Below are 16,936 nucleotides of genomic sequence, written 5' to 3' on the forward strand. Positions count from 1 at the left end.
AGGCTTTCTTATCTACCTTGCGGTAATAGCTCAACTAACAGTCTAAAGTCCAGCTGTCAGAGGAGACCGTTTCATTTCCAGCCTCAGGTCTGGCACCAGTGGAGCACTGTAACTGGAAGGTTCTTACACAGCTGGCACAGGACACAGGCGTTCAGCAGTAGGAGGCTGGTGGGTGCACACTCTGTAAATGGTGAGGCACTATATAATACTCCATGGCCTCTTTCCAAACAAAAGAGAAAGTCCTGTCTTTTCAGATGTTTATTTTTCTTCCACATCCTCATTATGCTATTCTTGCCTTAGTGAGACAAGAAATAAGAATTATTTGAACCTTCTGCCAAAAATCATAGGCTTCTTTCTCCCAAGAAAAACAATGCATAAAATATACGAGAAATGAAAATGTGCCCGCTTTGCGGTTTTATGCTTATGCTAAGATGTCCTAACTGATCAGATACTGTTTTCTCTCCTCTACAAAGAAGGCCTGGAGTTGGAGGGATGGGAAATGGAGGGAAGGTGGCAAAACAGTTGCAAGTTCTCTAGTAAGTGGCTTCCTCAAATTCCCCTCCTCTCCTCTGAGTAGACTTTCAGAAAGAAAGCTTTCTCCAGAGAGCAGTAGTTTGTCAGCCAAGCTGTCAAGGTTGCTGAAGAATTCACTAGACTGTAGCTAAGCTTACACTAAGAAAGAATCTAGGTTCACTGTCCAGCCTCAGAGTAATGACTTTGTACAAAGCAGTAGATTGAATAATGAGGAAAGCAGAGGTGCTGAAGGGCTCAATTACATAGTCAATACAGATACGTAACTTTACATCAGCAGTTGTATGCAAAGTAAACATGAAAATGTTATTTTGAATAAGAGCAAGAATTTCTAACTTGGATCTTCTAGATCCAAGTCATGTTTCAGTGCTTCAACTATATATGCTTAAATATTTTTAGTTGAGATATATTTAGAATTTTCTACTTTCCAGCAATCTTCACTGTCACAGCAGTAACAGTGACAACTAGAGCTTTAAAAAAAAAACAACAAAAAAAAAACAGGCATCTGCACGGAGTTATATTTGATAATCTTGACATTTAGATACGAAATAGATAATCTTCAGTGCCCTTTTATACCATTTTTTTCTCGCTCAGCAAGGCCAGGTGTAGTTCATGCTTCCATTTGGGGGCTCACTACTTCATCTAGAACTATTCTCTTACAAATTATTCCATACTGCAAAGTTATTTTTTTATTCTGACCTTGCCTCTTCAAATCTTCCAAACAACAAAATCTCCTTCTATTCCTTCAAGCCTCCACCAAGTCATTCTGTATGTAACACAATGATGATTGCTCCACTTCTAAAGGGTTGTTAAACCACATTGAAAACCTTTCCTTTTCCTTTCTAATAGCACTGCCACAATCAAGAGACTCAGTAGCAACAGCACCACTAGATTATATAAACAGACAAAGACATGGGTAGATAAAAATTAAAATATCCTATATAATAAAAGCCTGATATGCTGTCTAGTCAACTGTTCAACCAATCAAAGTGTAACATGCTAATGAGATGCTAAGGCCGCTCAACCACTTGATATGTATGATGTATGCTGACCACCAGGGGGCAGAAACTCTGACTAGTAGGTGAGCTTGCTGCTGGGGTCTGGCCAATTGGGTTTGAGTGAGATGGGCTGGACACGCCCTCGAGCCCTCCCACAATCCCTCTCTGGCTGGCCAACCTCTTGCATCCCTTGGCCTGGCCTGCGCCCTCTCGCAATCCGGGAGTCCTTGGGGAAGGTCGGAGAGCCACTTTGGCCCAATCCCATAGGCCAGGCCAAGGGACCCCACTGCTGCATGAATTCGTGCACTGGGCCTCCAATTAAGATATATTGAAAACATAATCTTGCCACTTGAAAGTTAAGAAAATTTGGGCCTAGTGTAAATATTTTGCCTACTTTTCAATTTAGATCACTTAGTGAAAGGTCAGGAACACCTAAAGGAATGGTTGGCCACTATCTAGTTATAAACTTATCATAACAGTTCCAAATATGGGATATATAAATTTCCATGGCAAACAGCTCCTAACTACAAAACCAAGCCATTTATTAGAAGCACAAATTTAACAAATACTATTTTATTATTTACAAAAATACACAGTGATCAGAAGGGTACACATCACAAATTATGGAAGGGAAAAGTAGAGACAAATGCAATGAAAGACAACAAGGTACCCATCACATGGAGTCCATTTAGAATAAAACAGTTCTTTGTTAAAGTTTGACAAGAAAAGTAGGCCCGTTGCTGTGTAAAAAAACCGCAGTTACCTAGAAGTACACCACACCAAAAAGCAGCAAGTGCGGGTAGTGTATCTAAACGCTTCCCAGAGTGGCTTACAGCATAGACAGGCCTAGTGTACTACAGCAGAACCAGGGGTTTTAGGCAGGAACCTGGGAGAGACTTGGCTGCCTATCTTGCTGGAAGAGCAGAGCCCCAGGACCAATTAACTTCCCTACCTTCCACAAAGCTTTGTTCAGGTGACTGCAGAATGTGGTGTCAAACACCCCATTCATTTCTGCTGCAAGTTCCCTCAGAACAGACACTGTGGACTCATCACTGGCATTCAGAATCCGCACAAAGAACTTATTCCACAATTCACCATCTTTTAGCCTAAAAACATATAAAAACCATTTCTGTCAATATTAGGCATGTAAAAGTTAAAATTCTGTGTTTAACTCAGTGGTACATTTGCGCACCATATGATTTAAGGTAATGCCTAGGACACTAGAGTTAGAGATCATTCAAATAACACTTTGGAAGTCCAAGGTGAAACTTAAAAAAGACTATCACAATGGGAAAAGCCATAATACAATGCACTTACAAGAAAAAAAGTCTCTCATCTCAATCAATAAATTTCCTCTATTTACTAAAATGCAGCACTTCTCTTCTACAAATAGAAGAAAAATGAATTTTGTTTCCTCTAACTTTCCTAAAGTCTATGTCATTAGAAAGACTACAGAATCTCTCCCCCTGCCTAGTGGTTTATTATCTTCACAATCCTCTAAGAATCCTAAGCTTGACTGAAGTAACTGCTGCTTAGTCCATGATGTTTGTACTTTTTTTTCTTTTCTTCAAATCAGAGAAGCTGCCATTATTGTATAAGGCAGAGCTGCTAGGAAATCCCAACTGACCCCACCTGTGTGTGTTTGTGCAGAACCAACTAGGATCATAAACAACCAGAGGCACCTGAATCTATCCTATGTGTCTTGTGTTATATTTCAAGCCTATTTTTAAAGTATATGTTGGAGGCAAATAAGATTGGCCAAATTCTAAATTAAATAAAGAAAAAAATGCAATTCAATTGTTGGGAATGGGGAATGAAAGAGGAGGAGTGTTAAATCTTCAACACTGATTTTTTAAAACCAAAGAATGGATCAGTGATACCTTGGTAAACTTATCCCGGGAAGTTATTAGCTCTGATAAACTGAAGGGAAACATGGGATATTTAAAAAGTTTCATGACCAGGCTTGAGGGAGTACTAACGTTCTGGGACCAAGCAGCTCTTTTTAAAAGAGCATTTACCTCTTCACCAAGGAGATTCAGTTCTCTGCTTTGGTTCCACCCATTCACTAAATAAACAATAGCCTACAATTAGTATATAATTTAGAAATTTAGCTATTAATATCTTCAAGAGATGGTTATTAACTTTTGATAACAACAGCTATTAAAAAGGGGTATAACACTAGCACCAATTAGTTAGAAAATTATTTTATGAAATGTTTCTACTAACATTTCTAAGAGGCTCAATAGTTACAGTCTCAACAACTGCATAGATATATATGATATATCTAGGTCTAGAATGATGTCCTGAAGTCTGAATAGTTTCTTGTTTTTAATTACCAATTCCTTTGTCCTAGGTGCTCCACTGATACTTAATAAAAACTGTTGAAATTAATGGAATCATGGCATTGGGACTAAGAAAATTAAAGCTGCGAAAGCAGAGAGAGCACCCAATAGAAAAAGAAAATTATATGAGCAGGCAAAGACCCTGAAATCACCAATACTTACTCAGAAACATTCTGGCTAAGTTTCCAGAGGGACCCATCCCAGAAGGCCTGTAGGTGTTCCTTGAATAATAGTAAATGTGCTAAATCTGCTATACCAAACAGATCTACCTGAAATCACAAAAAGCACCATCAGCTAAAACAATTCTCTGCTACTCTCATGGCAATTTATTTAATTATTTTTATTTATTTTTAGAGAGAGGAAGGCAGCGAGGGAGGGGAAGAGAGAGAGAAGGAGGGAGAGGGGGAGGGAGGGAAAGAGAGAAACATTGTTCGGTTGTCTCCCACACTCAGCTTGATAGGGGATCAAACCTGCAACCTAGGTATATGTCCTGCCTGGGAATCGAACCCGCCACCTTTTGGTGTATGGGACAATGCTCAACCAACTGAGCCACAGGGACCAGGATTCATGGCAGTTTATTTGTATAGGAAGTTGAGATACTAGAGTGATTAAATTTATTTCATGACATGTATTTTAGTAGACTCTCCGAACCCTTACATACAGTAAAGGGAGAAGCCCCCAAAGAAGTGACCGATGGGGCCAACTCTAGGAACCATCCTTAAGAACAAAAGGTAACAAAAATAACTGGACTGTCAAATTCAAATTTGTAGATCTACTGACTTTGCATGGATTCCAGCTGTGACCTAAATGTGGTCCATATGACTAATTCAGGTTCATGCTACATAGTCCTGAACTGAGTCAGAGAGTGTTGTGCATATAATGTATAAAACACTTTACATGTGTCCTAATGTTCCCTTTATATTTTCTAATTTAATCCTCACAACAATTATTATGTACACAGAGCAGATTATCCTTATTTTACAAAGACCACAGAGAATGACTTACTACATAGATAAGTGCTAGAAATAGTGTGACACTTAGGTTACTGAGTTAATCATGGGTTGTCTGTGTATATTCTTTAATGTTGTGGCAAAAAATGGTATATTTTGCTTGACTTCATGATATTTGAAAATTAGGTCATCTATTAAAATACAATATCAGTCCACGCTAGCTTTCACAGCTTATCTAGAAAAGAGAGATGAAGAAACCCTCTCCATATTTGCTCAGGCTTATGTTACACTTACCTGGTAGGGAGAAGAACAGTTAGCCAGGATCTTTTGTCCTTCCAGGATCTGTACAGTCCGAAAACCGCTGACGGTAAAAACATCCAGCTGTGCTCTTAGGTCCACACTGTAGGAGAAGTCCACTATGTTCAATGCTTGATTGTTCTTATCACAATCATAGGGATCGTAGATTCTAAGCCCAGATTTAAGAGAAAGAGATAATAAAAAATAGGCCATGAAAGAAGCTGCATAGCTGGTCTCAAACAAAAAAGAAAAAAAAAAAAAAAAAAGAGGTATTGCAGGTGTGTCTTAGCTATGCCAACAGCTCCCCCTAGTGGTTAGTTTTAAAAATACACCGGTAGGAGCAGTGGTAGTATCTATCCACCCAAGTGGGCAAGTGGGGATTGTCAAGATTATAGTTTAGTGACACAAGCATTAGTATATATCTAAACCATAGTGCGTGGTCACCACAGAACATTTATCAAGTTTCCATAAGTAAGTACTGAAAGTAGAGTGCAGGCCTCTGCCTTACACTGTACATATTAACTCATACAACAGCAATGATTTATTTATACACTGATGAAAATTATGATGGAGAAAATTAAGCTTTTACAGGTGTCATAACCTTTCTGTTTACTACTATAGATAAGATTTTCCAAGTTTTCATTTTCAATCAGGTTCTTTTCTCCCAAATTTTAACGGAAAATATAGGCTTTTTAATTTTTTTTTTAAATGCTACCTATATTGAAATCTATCCTGTTTTCTATTAAACTAACACCAAATTCAACCTTACTCTTATTTCAACCCTTATTTCCTAAAATAAAAACAATTAGAAAAGTAATTTTGTAACACTAATTCACCATTAATTTTATTTCCTTGGGTTTATCTATTCCATACAATAAAGCTACTGTTTAAAAGAGATGTAGGAACTATTATGTGAGAGAAAAGAACGGATTATTTTTGTGCTTCTTTGTATCTCTGCTTTTCTCAGTGAGTTCCCTCAGATCCCTGATTGACACTGGTGGCAGGTTCGCTATTCCTAAACACAGGCTTTGACTAAACCTCTTACTTACGTCAGAGCACAGAACGATCTATTGTAGATAACCTTAAAATTTATATTTGCTTCCATTTTATATGATGCAACTGTTTTGGCCATCACAAAATTGTAATTTCTAGGTATTTTAAAACTTGGGAGAGAGAGGAAAAGCGTTTCTTAGGTTAGTAAGAAGCAGGAAGATCTCCTCACTCTCTAACTGGCCACTCACTGTTACCTTGGACAAGGCATTTCACTGTTTTGGATCTCATTTTGTCACATGTATACACACACACACACGCACTGCATTAAATGATTTCAAAAGGTTCTTTTAAATCCTTTTGAATGTATATGAAATTTCCTACCACATTTGACAAATCGTGATAAAAAGAAGAGATATCCAAACACATAGTGCACAAATGCCCAATCCTTAAAAGGCTTTGAATATTCCTTTGCTTAAAACTTCGGTAGAAGAGAGCTCTAGCATTATACTCTAAACTTTCAGTGTAGTGAGACACAGTGGGTGGAGGGGAGTCTGATGGTCACATGGCTGGGGGAATATAAGTTGTATTTAATTGGATGGGGTGGGGACAGTTATGGGAGAATAGTGACATAAAACATCCTAACATGTTTGGAATAGACCGGCATGAAGAATTATCTTATCCAAAATATTTTTGGTGCCCTGGGTGAGAAATGCTGCTGTACTATGCCTGGGGAAGATTTTAGGATTCTGCTTTCTCAGGAAAGAAGGTGGGATGCTCCAGTTCTTTTGTTATAATTGCAGAATACACTGGGGGTTCCTTTAATTTCCATACAAACTCTAATTTAGGGTTGAATTGAATCTTCTCTTATAGATTAAGTAATCAGGAGAAATGTAAAGAATGATTGCTGCTTTTAGTGTCTATCAGCAGCCCCAGAGAAAGTTAACTGCTTACCCAAGGTTGGGGTAGACACAGGGTTGGGGCAGAGAAAGCATCATTAAACCAATTGCTTTACCCAAACACCATGAGACCAGCAATCACTACAAAGATATGCTGGTCCTCTAGTCCCTCCCATAAAACAAAAACTGTGCCTTCCTTGTTCATGCCTTAATGTGTTCCCTCTTCATTTTTTAATTAAATTTAATAGAATGACATTGGTTTGCAAAACCAGATAGGTTTCAAGTGTACAACTCAATAAACACCCTCTGCACACTGCATCATGCTCCCAGTGCCCCACGCAAAGTCTCTGCCTGCCTCCACCTTTCCCCCCTCCCCTTTCCCTCCGGCTATCACCACACTGCTGTCTGTGTCTATGTTATATAAATATGTGTGGTTTTCTTTTTTCTTAATTCCTTCCCTTTTTTCACCCAGCCTCCCAACACCCCTCCCCTCTGACAGCTGTGAGTCTGTTCCTTGTATCTATGAGTCTATTTCTATTTTTTGTTTATTTTGTTCATTAGATTCCACATGTAAGTGAGATCACATGGTATCTGTCTTTCTTTGATTGGCTTATTTCACTTAGCAAAATACTTTCCAGGTCCATCCATGCTATCACAAAAGGTAAGATTTCCTTCATTTTTATAGTCAAGTAGAATTCTAATGTACATGCCTTAATGTGTTCTATATTTTCTCAGTTCTAAGTATTTGGGCTTTATTTCTTATTTCCTGCTCTCCACTTACCCCTTGAACCTGATGGCTAAGCTGGGTTTAATTTGAACACTAAGCCCCTTTTCTTGGCATAGTTTGCATTTGTATTCTGGTTTTTACCTATTCTCCTCTTGGCAATTGCCTTAATTTGGCCTGACTTAAGCTTTGGTCTTTGAAACTAAGCAGTGCCTTGGTTTTGCTAGCATAGTCACTAGATTTGTACTGGTCCCACTCAAAGAAAGACTGGACAATCTACTTTACATTCCCAAAAATACTCATATTTTCTTTTTGACAGGAATCACCACAATACTCAGAGTGGTTAATTACGGTATTTTTTCTGAATTAATGTATTTCCAATTTTTTTTCCCTTTGCTTTTAAACTATTGACTGTTTAAATAGTTATTGATTTTTAGGTAGCAAATATTTTCTTAACATACTGTGTTTGTCAATGTGGCATTTATTGAAAGGCAAAAGAAAATGGCAACTATCTATGCTTGAGAGAAAGCTAACAGAAGAGTAAAAGAATGAAAAGGACCAACCTGTTTCTAAAAATCAGAGTACTTGGACTCAAGTCACCATGGACTATTTCTGCTTTGTGTAGTTTCTCCACTATTGTCAAAAGGTTATAAACAACCAGCACCGTTATTTCATGGGTAATCAATTCTCTGTGTTGAAGAAGATCCTGGAGATAGAAGAACAACAAAATTCACTGTCTTTTAAGTTAGGGTGACTGTACTTATATTCAATACTTTGCTTGCTGCTGCTCTGTCCTCTTTGTTGATGTTCTGTACTAGAATTGGGGGCTCTTTTGTAGGTTTGGCCTTTGTCCCAGTTTTAACAACACTGCTCTCCTATAAGATTGTTTGTGGGGATTTAATGAAATAATGGACTAAGAGCATTAAGGAAAAACCTGGCCCATAAAAAGTGTTCTATAAATGGTAGTTTTAAAATACCCTTATTCCAACCATTTAGGGAAATCACACTAAGGTCAAAGTATGCAGCAAAACCTTCTTAAGAACATTACAAGAGAAAATGTTACATGTGGTTGGGTTCTAAACATAGTCAAGTGGGGGTAATAGTAAAAAGCTCTGTAACTCTTCTAGAATCTGTAAGCAAAGATCCACACTTTTGTGAGCATTTACTGTAGGAGCTAGACCAGGTTCTCACAGTACATAGTGGCAAAAATGTCTCTCGTGCTTCTGCAGAAGAGAAGAAACCATGTGAACTAGCCCAGAGTGCTCTGTTCTTAACAGGGCCAGCCTCATGGGAAACTGGTTACCCAGAGCCTGCCAGCTCGGGGAAGGCAAAGCCCACTCCAGCCCACTCTGGCCAGCCTGCTCCACACCAGGAGGTGGGGTAGGGAGGACAGAAACACAGAGACATAGGCTCCTAAAAACATAAATCACAGGACTATACAATGCTCCCGCTTCCTCCCCTCACCCCTATCACCACATTACTAAAGGTCTATTTATAGCAGTTTCTTTTACCCAGTATATCACATCGGCTAACAAAAAAAAATTACAAGGAATACTAAAAAGCAAAACCCAAATTTGAAGAGCCAGACCAAGTGTCAAAACCAGACATGGCAGAGAAATTGGAATTACCCAACCAGGAATTTAAAACAAGGGGACCATGAGCTGATGATGATCATAGATGACAGGGTCATTACACAATTATCTACTTTTGTATATGTCTGAACATTGATATAAGTTAAAAGAGATCTTGGTCAAAATAACTTGGGAAAAGAAAATGATCAATGCTTTTCATTTATAATGAGTTGATCTACTTTTAGAGAATTAACAAGAATTTTGTACTAAATTCTTTGGCTAAATGGAACACAAATCTCTCTACTTGAGGACTTGAAATTGTTTTTATGTTATTGCAAACCTGAAGGGTGAAGCAGTTTGTATATTGGTGCCAAATTATACAGCCATCTTGGTACTGATAATAGCTGCACAAATAATCACACTCCTCATTTAAACGTTCCTTTAACTTGAGGTTGATATAAAAGTCCCATGGGATAGTTTGAGAAGATACCTAGTAAGAAATGATATTTTAAAAATAAGAGCAATTAGAATCTATGGTTATTGTTGCAGATTAAAATATTCCCTCCAGCCCTTCTATTAATAATACCCCAACAGAAATAATAGTAAAGAGATGTTTTGAAAGGCATCTTACTTAATAATGGACAAACATGTAAACTGACTGTACCTCCATTATGCCACCAGCCAATCAGGAGTGGTATGCAAATTAACCAAACAAAGACAGCAGTTAATTTGCATGCTCAGGCACTGAGTGATGGGGGCAGGATGCTTGCATCATCGCCATGGCAACGATGCAGGAGTTCTGCCCCACCCCTGTCTCTCAGGGCCTCTGGGCAGAGTGGGAAGGCAGGGTTGGAGTGGAAAGAGGCAGCTCCCGGAGCAGAAAGCGGTGACTCTGGGGCCTGAGTGGAAAGGGGTTGGGCCAGAGTGGGAAGGCGGTGTCGGCAGCCAGGGAAAGGAAAGCCCATTCTAGCATGAATCTTCGTGCATCGGGCTTCTAGTAAATCTGTAACAAAAGAGCTGAGAGCAACCAAATCTTTGCCACAAGACCATCTGCTTCTCCTTTCCCCTTTCAAAAAATCAGTAAAAACATATTAAAAAAATTCTAAAGAAAAAGTGTTTTAAACAAAGAATTCTAATATCCAAACTACCAATAAAGTAAAGATGTGGAATAAGAAATTTTCACAATGCTAGGAAGCTATTAAAGCATGAGGGCTTAAACCAAAAAAGAAGAAAAAAATGAAATCCAATTAACTGGGCATCCAATCTAAGAATGAGGTAATGTGAATCCCTGGGATGGTGGTGAATGAAAACTTCAAAATAATATTGTGTGTGTGTGAAGTCTAGAATGTAACTTGTTAATACTGAAGCAGGGCAGAAAATTTCAAATTTTCTCAAAAAAAGATAAAATTACAGAATACTGAGTATGTTTGGACATATTAAGAGAGTTACACAATAGCTTATTTCCGATATCTGGTCCTGGAATGTAATGGTGAGTGATTTCTTGAAGCACCAGTGATTTTCCTATAAGAAGCTTACAGATTATTCATAGAATTTGATGGTACCAAGGGGACACAATTATTGCTTCAACTCACTTTATTTACAAGGTAATGACAAAGAATCAGTCCTACCTTTATTATGGTCAACTCTGCAGAGTTTCTTGGTGTCACCCAGAATAATTTGTAATCTTCACATATTAGGTATTCTTGTTTAATGCAATAATCCTCATTATCTGTTGAGAAGGTTTTGATTTCATTTAAAAACCACTGGGATATACTGTATTTAGGGCCCCTCGATTTTACTTCCTGGTTTAAGGGCTAATAGCACCTTGTAATTAGTCAGTTAGTAGCAGCTAGAACACTTTTCAAAATCATTTGTTAGCCAGGCTGGTGTGACTCAGTGGTTGAGCAATTAGCCATAAACAAGAAGGTCACAGCTTGATTCCCGTCAGGGCACATGCCAAGTTTGCAGGCTCGATCCCCAAAAGGGGCATGCAGGAGGAAGCTGATAGATTATTTTATCTCATCATTAATGTTTCTATCTCTCCCTCTCCCTTCCTCTCTCTGAAATCAATAAAAACATATTTTAAAAATTTATTTACTAAATACTGAAAGGGAAGACAGAATTCCTACTGTTAGTAGAACAAGAACTTATCAATGATTCTGTTTCTTGTAATCTAGAAATATTTATTGTTGAAAAGCATCAAGCTCAAATACAAAAATAATCACTTATTTGTACACTGTCCTACACAAAGGACATGCATTCAATGGTACTTACCCAGTTCAATTTCCTTGTCTATTTCCAGCTTAGGCATTGGTCTATCTTCTACAAAAAACTCTGCAGAAGCACTCAGCTCTGGTTGGGATTTTAGTAGTAGTCTGCGATACTGTGGACACCAGGGTGACTGAAGGGGGTTTTCTGGGGGAGGAGAAGTTGTAAGAAAACACACCCCAAAAACCCAAAATGAATATTATAACAGAGGAGGGGGAAAACAAAATTGCATGATCAATACTGGTAACCTAACAAAACTCATCTATCTCAGGTCTTTATGATATTACTAGAGGCCTGGTGCACAAATTCGTGCACTGGGGGAGGGGGATGTGGTCCGTCAACCTGGCCTGTGCCCTCTCGAAGTCCAGGAGCTCTCAGGGGATTCCAACTGATGGCGTGGACCTGCTCAGACATCCTTGGTGCTGCCGCGGAGGCAGGACAGGTTCCTGCCACCACCACTGCGCTCGCCGCTGTGAGCCCAGCTCCGGGCTTCTGGCTGAGCGGGGCTCCCCCAGTGGGAGTGCACCGACTACCAGGAGGCATCTCCTGCATTTAGTGTCTGATCCCTGGTGGCCAGTGCACATCATAGCAACTGGTTGTTCCACTTTTAGGTCAATTTGCATATTAACCTATTATTATAAGGATGTTCTGTTAGTACTAATCTACTTTAGAAATTTCACAATTTATGGAAACTTTTCTAGAAAAGAAAAACAGTTCAAAGTTTGCTGAGATAAATAAGTGTGTAGATGTTTGCTTACAAGTCAGTGGTATATGTGTACTTACCTGTTGCCTCATTAGTAAGCTCCAGTTTCTCAGGAATATGAAGACATTTGATGGACGAGGTACTCATAACTGAGGCAGAAGATCCAGAGAAGCCAGAGGAATGTGTGGCCTCACCGCTATCTTCAATAATTGGGCTGAAAGAATTACAAATCAGTCAATCCTCATAGGGAAAATACCTGTCAATTTAAAAAAATATATATATTTTATTGATATTTTACAGAGAGGAAGGGAGAGAGACAGAGAGCTAGAAACAATGATGAGAGAGAAACATCGACCAGCTGCCTCTTGCACACCCCCTACCGGGGATGTGCTCGCAACCAAGGTACCTGCCCTTGACCGGAATCGAACCTGGGACCCTTGAGTTCGCAGACCGACGCTCTACCACTGAGCCAAACTGGTTTCGGCAAATATCTGTCAATTTTATCTGTTATATAACATTTTGATATTTAATAGTCTCATTTTCAAAGGCCATTATTTTCCTGAAACAAAAGTAGATTGAGCCGGCACCGGTTTGGCTCAGTGGTAGAGCGTCGGTCTGCGGACTGAAAGGTCCCGGGTTCGATTCCGGTCAAGGGCATGTACCTTGGTTGCGGGCACATCCCCAGTAGGGGGTGTGCAAGAGGCAGCTGGTCGATGATTCTCTCTCATTGACGTTTCTAACTCTCTATCCCTTTCTCTTCCACTCTATGAAAAATCAATAAAATATATTAAAAAAAAAAAAAAAAGTAGATTGATAATCAGAATCTAGGTAACTTTACCTACCCTGGTTAACAAGCAATACATAGCATTAAATTTCTAAACTTATGCTTTATTTATCTAATCTATAGTAAATGCCTATTCTATAACTACCCTAAATGACTGAGAAAACTGAAATAGACATTAACTTTTTCCTGTTGATTGTTTCTTTGGATTTTTTACTCTGCAAAAAGAAAGGATTAAGAAAGATAAAGGGAAACCAACATCACTCAAGGTGAAAACATGCTAACAAATCTGATAAAAAGTTTGTTGGAAAAAAAGTCTAAAAATGCAGTTTAAAAAAAAATTGGCAAACTTAAGAATATTCCTGAAGATGGAATAAGTTTGCTAAAATTAGCCAACTTTTAAATATGGATAGTCTCTGGCTATCTATGCCATTCCCTCCTAATTATTCTTTGTTCATTTCCATCTCTCTATCGAAATATACTTTTTAAAAATACATCTCTAGTTGCCTAACCGAAGTTAATATCAAATTATTCTACTATTATTGCCCTAACCCAGTGGTTGGCAAACTGAGAGCCACAGTTTGCTGGTCTGTAGACTAATGAGTTTATCAACCACTGTCCTAACTGGTTTGGCTCAGTGGATAGAGAGTCAGTCTGCAGACTGAAAGGTCCCAGGTTCGATTCCAGTCAAGGGCATGTACCTTGGTTGTGGGCACATCCCCAATAGGTGGTGTGCAGGAGGCAGCTGATCAATGTTTCTCTCTCACCAATATTTCTAACTCTCTATTCGTCTCCCTTCCTCTCTGTAAAAAATTAATAATATATATATATTTTAAAAAAATTATTCTGCCCTGGTTTGGCTCAGTGGATAGAGCATCAGCCTGCGGACTGAAGGGTTCCAGGTTCGATTCTGGTCAAGGGCACGTATCTTGATTGCAGGCACATCCCCAGTAGGGGATGTGCAGGAGGCAGCTGATCCGTGTTTCTCTCCAATCGATTTTTCTGAATCTCTATACCTCTCCCTTCCTCTCTGTGAAAAATCAATAAAATATATTTTAAAAAGTTATTCTACTATTAAACTTAATATTAAAGGAAAAAAATAAATGCTTCTTCTCTCCCAATCAGGTATACACAATGATCCTCCTGGGCCTCTCAGTCTCCTAACCATCAAAATGTACTTTTCTGATCCTCATATTTAAATCAATTACTAAATTCCTTTGACACTTTATCTAGGCGAGTCTTGTCATGCAAATCACTTAGCACAGTACCTGACAGGTAGTAAGAGATGATAATTAATTGCTACAACTGATTAGCACACACAATAAGAGAGCACTTAAATAACCTGTTTTGTGCAACCTGCAATCATTAATCACCTCAGCTTCTTGATGCTGAGAGGTGAACTGTAAATAGTGCCACAAGTCGTCTGTTGGTCCTCAGAGGTCTTCACATCTAGATCCTCTTCCTGCAACAGTGTCTCAGGATCAGAAGGGAGATCCTTCAAGGATATTATTTCATGGAAAGGAGTGGACACAAAATGAGCTGCTCTAGCAAAGTCACAGGAGTCTTCTGGGTTAGGACAAATAGTTACGTTCCTGAAGCCTGTGATAATAGCATCCTCACTCAAAGGCTCGATTCCTGTAAAGTCATCCTGAAATAAAAATCAAGTAGAGTTCAGCTGAAATATTTCAATAAGCATATGGATGCCCTATCTTTTTAACTTAGAGAGACATACAGTAGCTATGTGATTTTCAACACAGGGTACAGAAGTAGTATATCAGAATCTCTAAGAAAAGATAATTTAAAAAGCACATCATAACATTTGAAGAAAAAAATTTTGTATCATGAAAACAGCAAACTACATTCCTCAAAAAAAAAAAAAAAAAAAAAAAAAAAGGAATCTCCCCACAAAGGAAAAATACTGGCAATAGTTTTTCCCGCAACCAATTTCACCTAAGAACTAAAGGGCTAAAACAATTTTTCTCCTTATTTTGGCCTAGAGAATGTTCTGTAATCTGCTATACTACTAGTTTTTAAGTAATCTTCTATGCCAAATAGTTAATTTTTATTAAAAATAACTCATCATCCTGGTAAAAAATATAAAAAAACAAAATATAAAGTATAAAAAGAAACACTTAAAATATGTTTGTCTTTAAAAGTAATACATATATATATATGGTTTTAAAAAGTCAACTAATTTGCCTTGGCCAGTGTGGCTCAGTTGGTTGAGTGTTGTCTTGTTTCTCTCATCGATGTTTCTAACTCTCTATCTCTCTCTCTTCCTCTCTGTAAAAACTCAAGAAAATATGTTAAAAAAGATAAAGTCAAATAGTTCAAAGGACTTAAAAGGATATATAGTGAAAAATTCTCCCTCCTGCACTTGACCCTTACCTTCCCCATCACTTCAATTATCACTCCCCAGAAACAATTGCTGTTGTCATGTATTTACATTTACCTGCAGTATACAAAAGTGCCTATTTCATTTAACCCCTGTGGATGCTAGATATTAATTTTCTAGATGATCAATTTGACATATCCTTTAAATTCCTGATAACATTTGTAAGTAGAGATGAGAGGTACATCTAAAAGAAACAATAGCCCTAGCCAGTTTGGCTCAGTGGACAGAGCATCAGCCTGTGGACTTTTGTAGTATCCAGACATGATTTTGCAAGTCTCTGTCACAACATAAACTTTGATGCTAATGAGGAAGGACAGGGTAATGACTTTTTTCTATTAAAAACTAACAAATACGTTTCTTATAGAAGCAGTGAAATATAAATAACTGTTTAAAAGGCAAAACTACCCATTTTTGCCACCAAGAGATGACTACTATTAACACTGATATAGCCCTCCCTTTGTGTATGTTCTGTTTTTGTTTTGTTTATAGACTTGGCATGTGTGGTTCATTGGATGAGTGTCATCCCATGCACCAAAGGTCGTGTTGACTCCAGATCAGGGCACATGCCCAGGCTCAATCCCTAGTTGGGAGCGTGTAGGAAGCGGCCAATCAATGATTCTATTGACGTTTCTCTCCCTCTCCCTCTCTGAAATCAATAAAAATATTAACAACAACAACAACAATAAATGTGGCTAAAAATTATAAAATCAAAGTAAAATAGGTATCTATACTCGAAGAATACCTTTTATGCAAATATGACTTACTAGGTGTACCAGTTAATAATGGCGGATTTTGTAATCAAAGAAAACACGATAATTTCAAGAGAAACAACAAAAGTGCTGTATTCAAAGTAATGTCCATCACTAGCTACACATTTCCCCCATCTTTCAGGTAATTTGTGGATATCATCCCAATAGAACTTGACTTGTTTTGAGGCAAACCATTCAGAGACCCAATTTCCCACTTGTTTGTATGTTTTGAAGTGCTGCTCAGAAAGTGCGTGCGCCATTGATCGGAACAAGTGGTAATCTGAAGGAGCAAGGTCTGGTGAATCAGTGGTTGGGTTAATACTTCCCATGCAAGATCTTTTAACGTGCCTTTTGAAGTTTGTGATGGTGCGTTGTCATGAAGTAAAATTATTCTGTTATGTCTCCTGGCCCATTCTAGCCATTTTATGATCAAAGCGTGGTTCAAATTGATTATTTGTTGTCGGTAGTGATCAGTATTAGCAGTTACACCTGGTTTTAGAAGCTCATAATACACCACACCTTCCTGATCCCACCAAACGTAGAGCATTGTCTTCTTTCTGAAGTGATTTGGCCTTGCAGTTGATGATGGTTGACCTGGATCAACCCATGATTTTGTGCGTTTGGGATTCTCAAAATAAATCCACTTTTCATCGCCAGTCACAATTTGAGGCAAAAAAGACTTTCTTTCATGCTGTTGAAGCAACATTTTTCTGATGACTTTTCAGTATCCAATTGTCT

At 38.3% G+C, this 16,936-nt stretch overlaps 1 protein-coding gene across 2 annotated transcripts in view; it reads right to left on the minus strand.

Moving 5' to 3' along the window:
- Positions 1-2,094: 2,094 nt before the first annotated feature.
- BUB1B (BUB1 mitotic checkpoint serine/threonine kinase B) overlaps positions 2,095-16,936 on the minus strand; it is a 63,540-nt gene continuing 48,698 nt past the window's right edge. For both annotated transcript variants that reach the window (XM_084905144.1, XM_084905143.1), the window contains exons 15-23: positions 14,428-14,702; positions 12,354-12,487; positions 11,577-11,717; positions 10,931-11,031; positions 9,643-9,792; positions 8,295-8,437; positions 5,116-5,287; positions 4,034-4,140; positions 2,095-2,635 (exon numbers count right to left, since the gene is read on the minus strand). In XM_084905144.1, the coding sequence (XP_084761270.1) occupies positions 2,404-2,635; positions 4,034-4,140; positions 5,116-5,287; positions 8,295-8,437; positions 9,643-9,792; positions 10,931-11,031; positions 11,577-11,717; positions 12,354-12,487; positions 14,428-14,702 (1,455 nt within the window). In that variant the 3' untranslated portion in view covers positions 2,095-2,403. The remainder of the gene's footprint in view (positions 2,636-4,033; positions 4,141-5,115; positions 5,288-8,294; positions 8,438-9,642; positions 9,793-10,930; positions 11,032-11,576; positions 11,718-12,353; positions 12,488-14,427; positions 14,703-16,936) is intronic.

Source organism: Pipistrellus hanaki (assembly GCF_964339955.1).
Source record: "Pipistrellus hanaki genome assembly, chromosome: 1".
NCBI lineage: Eukaryota > Metazoa > Chordata > Mammalia > Chiroptera > Vespertilionidae > Pipistrellus > Pipistrellus hanaki.